General features: G+C 42.4%; 2 protein-coding genes across 6 annotated transcripts in view; both read right to left on the bottom strand.

Moving 5' to 3' along the window:
• Positions 1-1760, bottom strand: part of LOC118408132 (poly [ADP-ribose] polymerase tankyrase-2-like) — a 124245-nt gene extending 122485 nt beyond the window's left edge. The window contains exon 1 of one of the 5 annotated variants that reach the window (XM_035808759.1): positions 1583-1760. In XM_035808759.1, coding sequence (XP_035664652.1) covers positions 1583-1757 — 175 coding nt within the window. In that variant the 5' untranslated portion in view covers positions 1758-1760. The remainder of the gene's footprint in view (positions 1-1582) is intronic. The other 4 variants (XM_035808760.1, XM_035808765.1, XM_035808761.1 and 1 more) reach the window with 4 other exon arrangements.
• Positions 1761-2154: 394 nt separating this feature from the next.
• Positions 2155-5676, bottom strand: LOC118408148 (poly [ADP-ribose] polymerase tankyrase-2-like). The gene is made up of 4 exons (XM_035808788.1): positions 5439-5676; positions 4498-4672; positions 4038-4148; positions 2155-3860 (listed from the first exon to the last, which is right to left on the bottom strand). Exons 1-4 carry the CDS (start codon positions 5539-5541, stop codon positions 3626-3628), a joined length of 624 nt encoding a protein of 207 aa, XP_035664681.1. The 5' UTR covers positions 5542-5676; the 3' UTR covers positions 2155-3625.
• Positions 5677-5782: the final 106 nt, after the last annotated feature.

Below are 5782 nucleotides of genomic sequence, written 5' to 3'. Positions count from 1 at the left end.
TGGGTTTTGGTCAGGTCCGATTACGCTACACGCTGAATTCATCAATTACGTTCTACGGTAAATTCGGGGTAGATACAACGCTTTACGTAGAATTGAAATGGCTGATTCCGCTCTACGCAAAATGCACCGATTACGTTCTACGTTAAATTAGAGCGTCCGACAACGTTCTACGTAGAATTAAAACGGCCGATTACGCTCTACGCAAAAGGGCATTGGGGCCCTCCTTAGGCACCCCTGGGAAGTGTCAGCGAAACAACAACGTAGTCAGGGACTTGTATTTCTCATGCAAGTCACGTATTTAAATTTTCAATAACTTGGTAGCGGTACGCAAACAAAAAATTAACGTTTGTTCAATATATCAACGTGAAGCTAAAAAGAACTGCGATCTTTAGGGGTAGACTTTCACCCAGATTTTACATTCCACCGCGCGCCGCGGGTGTCCTGTCAGATTTCCGGGCGGTGTGTCTAAAGAGGTGCCGATAGCGGCGTCCCGATAACGGGAAATTTACCGCTAACGCGAAAAGCGTAGACACACACGGAAATAACATTAGTTCGCCTTATAAATATACATATAAAATAAGGGGTTTGACCATGTACAAAACGCTTCAAATCGCCCGCTTTTTAATGTGCCGTTTTTTTACACTTTATGACCTCTACATTCAATATTTCTTGGAAATGACCAACCCGTCGATTCGCGATTTTTATCCGGGAATACGACGGGAAAGGAAAATATGCCGGGAAAGGAAAAATGCCTGGAGTGGAATATATACCGGTGGGAGTGCGCAACAACGTTCGCCAAGGCCCTGGACTGTAGAGACGCCGGTGAAGGAGGCTACGGAAGAATGTTCTGGACTTATAATTAGGTTGTCGGCGAACATCAGAGCGGTTTGTTCTCGCCTTGAGATGGAAATGAGCTGGCGTGGCCCTATTGTCGTCAGGCGCGAAATTTGAATGTTTGGTCATTATCATATGCATGTAGATAGTCACCTACTGATCACAACCTCAGAGCTCTCTTGTCAAAATTCAACTAACAATAAATTATATGATAAATTTTACGTGTATTTCTGCAGCAAACCACTTGTAAAACGGTAAAACAACAGTAAAGTGCAAATAGCATAAGAAAACTAGGCCTGGAGAAAACTGCCCATAATTTGGTAGTACTGTGTACACAGATGAGTCACAGATGCTACACTGTTTACAGTTCCGGTGGTCGGCTTGGTGGGAGATTTCAGGCAAGATATAACAAAACAAATCAGACCAGACCGGTCAGCCAAACACAAACTCAGAGAAATAGAAAACCCGAAAAAACGGCCCAAAAGACGTCCAAAACCAACTGGAGCATTTCGTCTGATTGAGGGGAGGGGGAGAGAAAAGCAAAGTTTGTTGTTTTTATTGGAGACACCGGTAGCCTGGTATCCAAACCCCAGCCCGATCTCAAGTATCTATCGAAAGATATTTGAGGTTGGGGTATGGTATCCAGGCTATTAATAATAAAGACACCGGAGGATAGATAAGATAACGGAAACAGTGTTGACACAATTGTAGCCAAAATTCCTACAATAGTTAACTGGGTTCGACTTACCAGCTTTCAATGCTGCTTCAGCGCCTTCAACCGAGCCGTTGATAGCAGCATTCAGTAGAGCTTCATTCGCTTTTTCTGCCATTTCGTTACGACCGTTGTCGACACTTTTCAAAATTTGAACTGAAGACGCAAGGGGAGGAGTTTGGTCACGTGAGCCTTTGTTTTGGTACGTCATGAGAGCCACATGAAAACGTAAAGCTTTAGAGAAATAAGTTTTGAAAAGCCAGTTTTTCTATTCCCTTGCTACATTTTTTGGTGATATTTTTCTATACAATACTTTAAAAATACTACTCTGGCTTTAAAGTAAATGATGCTCAAATATGCTAATAAAGCGTTGATATTCGCCCTTCCGGGTGTGTGCTTTTTGCGTTTGGCTGCTATCATCATACATTCAGTCGACATCGCCTGCTGCTTCAAGCAGATGTTGGGTGTGAGGATCGCTACCTCCTTCTTCTCGCTTGCTCAAAGATATGACAAATATTTTAGAGCGGCAATATGGACTACTCTCGACGAGATATAGGCTTTCCACAATGATGAGAAAGAACATGATAAGCTGAAAACAACAAGTCTAATCTTCTTTACTTCAAGTTTAATTCACACTTCAAGTCTGTTTGATCCTAGTACCTACTCCCACACTTCAATCGCGCACAGCACTTCATTTTCACTTCGGGCATACATTACTTCAAAATTGTTGAATTTCAGATCTGGTTGCACAGAACACAATGAAGTGATTGTCTGCCGTTGGGTCTGCTTCATTTCCAACATGCCTCAATTTTCAATCAAAAACTAAGTTACCTAGCGAGCCTGACACGTTTGTCTTGAGCACTTGCGGGGTAAAAGTTTTGAATGTTGTGCGATTTGTTTATCTCCAAGCAGATCTTGCGTGGCATAAGACAGTATCAAAGGCCGGGGAAGGAGTTAATTTAGCCGACATCAGCTAAACTCCTTCCCCAGTCTATGATACTGTCTTATGCCACGCAAGATCTGCTAGGAGATTACGATTTGTCGGATTCACTGCATGCTATATCGTTCTCCGTTTTGGTCTGCCTCGTTGATGTTAGATCTATACTAGTCTCTACTTGCATTTAGCCTTCGGGTAAAAATATCATAATCATTGTTACAGAGGTCCGACGGATAGATCGTTGTTTTATGTTCCATCTAATAACTGTTATGGGGTATTTTAGGGGTCCTGGCATAACACTATGTAGTATTTTCAGGATACCTTATGGCCACACTAAAAAGTATCACTCAGATAGTTTTCCTATCAAAGAAGCCATGCCGCCTCGTACAAATGTAGTAATTATAAAAGATGGCTAAACAATACCACATGTTGTTACAACCACACCGTAACTCATCAGTCTGTTCTGTTAATCTTATTATGTGAAAATGATTCAGTGATTATGCAGTGACATTGATGTAACAACAGAGTACACAAGTCAACAGTGACATTGATCTAGCAACACTCTACAAAGTAGCCTGACTAAAATCGCGCCCCTAGCGGCCGGCCCTAAGATTGCCGCCTCCCTCGGGGGGAGGGGGTCATTAAGCCCAGCCGGCGAGAGCTTGTGTAAACACAGGCTATCTACAAATAGAAAACGAAAATATGGTAGCCTGGATGCCAGACTGTTTCAAGGGCCTATACAGGCCAACTCATTGGCTCTAGGGACAACATGTCCCCAAGTCGGCTTAAGACTCTAGAGCCGAGGCCTTTCAATGCCTTTGTAACAGTCTGGAATCCAGGCTAGAAAAGTGTTTACAACAAAAGTGGCTTTGTAAAAAAATCCTACTTTCTATATTGTGCTCTAACTTAACTTTCTTCAACAAGATTAGGGGAATCAAAAATATCAAACTGCATGAACATTTTGAGTACATGTGTACTCAAAATCACAAGAAAACATGCCATGTTATTTTCTACATTAAGAGTTAAGACGCCATCACAATGATACTTGTATTAAAAGTAATATTAACATGGCACTGATCGTCCACTACATTCAAAATGGATGTACTAGTATCGTGTAATCAACACCGCTTCATATCGAATTATCAGTTTATATATGTCGCCGCTGAACGTTGTAAAAGTTGTACACTTGATTCTTGTCCATGTTCTTCAATGTGATTTGCCAGTGAGGAAGCCCAATCCCGGAAGGAGTTGGCTTGCTCGTCAGAATACGCATCATGCCCACAGCACTTCTTGTGTCCGACAGACCAGTGTTGTATCTGACAGTCACGGCTGCAGTAGCGGGTCAGCTTGCACCCGGCACACAGCTTCAGGGTTTTCCTGTAGACAATGTAACAAGTACAACAGCTGTTCATATAAGTAATTTTTTGCAGGACATAGGCTTTCGGTTACAACGTCTGAACATATGCCTGATGTCAAAGTTGGGTGTTCTAAGACAAAGTGAAATAAAACAGTTTAACTATTAATAACGGAGAAACCGCCAGTAGCAAAACCTACCTTTTGCCTGGTTTGCCACACCTAGGGTTGCAGCATCTCAACAGCTTGGTCTTCCTCGCCTCGTGTACCAGCATAAAACCCTCGTTAAGGTTTCCGCCTGGTTTTCCCAACCTAGTGGAAGATATAACTCATCTAAGTCAATAGGCTAGCGTCTTCTATTCTCTATTTGGTCGCATTATAGATCATTATACTTTACACAAAGTCGACAGCAAATTTCGTATGGGGGAGGGGGGAGGTTGAACTTTTGCTTACAAAATATGAAGCACATGGGGGCACCGAAGAAGCAACGCAGACACGCGACAATCATTGGAGGGTCCGGAAAAATTCTAAATTTTGACCCTCTAGACGCCATTCATTTTGATCGGTTCACTTTCATTTCAAAGCCAAATTGTATAAATGTTTGTTTACATACACAAACAGTCGCTTATTCTATAGTCTGTTGGAAGAATGTGACACTTGCCTACGGGCTATAAAACCGTCGAGACAATCAGGTCTTGCTCCGAGCTCAATCAGTCGCCGAACTGTGTCGACATGGTTGTAGCCACAAGCATACATGAGTGGTGTGTTCTTGTAGCCGTCCTGTATGTCTAATGTTGCTCCGTGCTGCACCAGTAATTCCACCACTTCTGCCCTCCCTACGTAGGATTTGCGTAAAAAAATGCATATTATTAAGTAAATGTTGCCTACCTTCAAGGAACATGAAATGTAATGTAATAACTCATGCCAGGTAAATAAAAGTCATTTCTTCACATCCTTGCCATGCGTCGCGAAAATCTGATAAACCGTTACAAACTAGAGAGGCCACGTTTTTGCACAAATGCAGAATATTTCCCTCTAGAGTGTGAGGGTGCATATTCTCTGCCCAAGAGCTACGAGTATCTATCAAAAATCATAACATGTCCAGAACTCAAGATATCAAAACCGGGAGTTCTGACACAGGACCATAAAAAGTCAGCAAGGGCGCGGGACCGGGCCCAAAATCTAACCATATCCCGATCTCATCAAGATCTAACCACACACCGACGGACGCACGGACGCACGGACGCACGGACACACGTCTGCACGCGTTACGGACAAGAATTTGTTTTGAAGTATTAAAAGTTTGATAATAACTCCAAAACAGGTTCGAGCGTGCGAATAAAAAAGAGCCTGTCAAGAAAATATTTGTCAAAAAAAAACATTCATTATGATATCTAAGTGATCAGGAAGGTTGAAAAATGACCGATCACAAGGAACATGGTATACCAAACAATAGATTCTTCATTTTTTTCGCAACTGACTTTGGCTTTCGCATTTTACGGTATATATTTGCTCAGTTTGTCGTTTCTTTGTTCGATGTACAGTGTAGTCCATTTTTGCGCCGGTAGATGGCATCTATATAATCAACATAACCAAACCTACCTTTCAAAGCTGCTGCATGAAGTGGGGCAAATGAAGCGGTTCTTTCCACCACAGACGCCCCCTTGCGGAGCAGCAGACTCACTATGTCTACATTGCCAGCCATGGAAGCCAGGTATAATACTGTGCCTGCGATATCGTTCTCCGCATGTTTGAAGTCAATGTCTGCACCTGCGTTTGGAGAGCCATGATTTCATTTTAAAAAGTGAATTATACAAGAGAGATTTTATGAAGTCAATATGATTTTTGCGAGAAAGTCAAAGAACTTCAGATACTGATTGTAGCCTCCACCAAAAAGCTTAGCCTCCTTCACCGGTCTTTCTGGGGGCCGCGGAAAGGTAATCTCC

Source organism: Branchiostoma floridae, unplaced genomic scaffold (assembly GCF_000003815.2).
Source record: "Branchiostoma floridae strain S238N-H82 unplaced genomic scaffold, Bfl_VNyyK Sc7u5tJ_1558, whole genome shotgun sequence".
Lineage (NCBI taxonomy): Eukaryota > Metazoa > Chordata > Leptocardii > Amphioxiformes > Branchiostomatidae > Branchiostoma > Branchiostoma floridae.
This window is presented reverse-complemented; position numbering and strand designations above follow the sequence as displayed.

What these genes read in the sequence shown, in the direction of transcription:
- LOC118408148 (XM_035808788.1), bottom strand. Translation starts at nt 5,541, where the DNA reads ATGGCTGGCAATGTAGACATAGTGAGTCTGCTGCTCCGCAAGGGGGCG. An exon ending in TCATGCAGCAGCTTTGAAAG is followed by an intron (nt 4,673 to 5,438) that starts GTAGGTTTGGTT and finishes AATCCTACGTAG; the next exon opens with GGAGGGCAGAAGTGGTGGAA. An exon ending in GACGGTTTTATAGCCCGTAG is followed by an intron (nt 4,149 to 4,497) that starts GCAAGTGTCACA and finishes ATCTTCCACTAG; the next exon opens with GTTGGGAAAACCAGGCGGAA.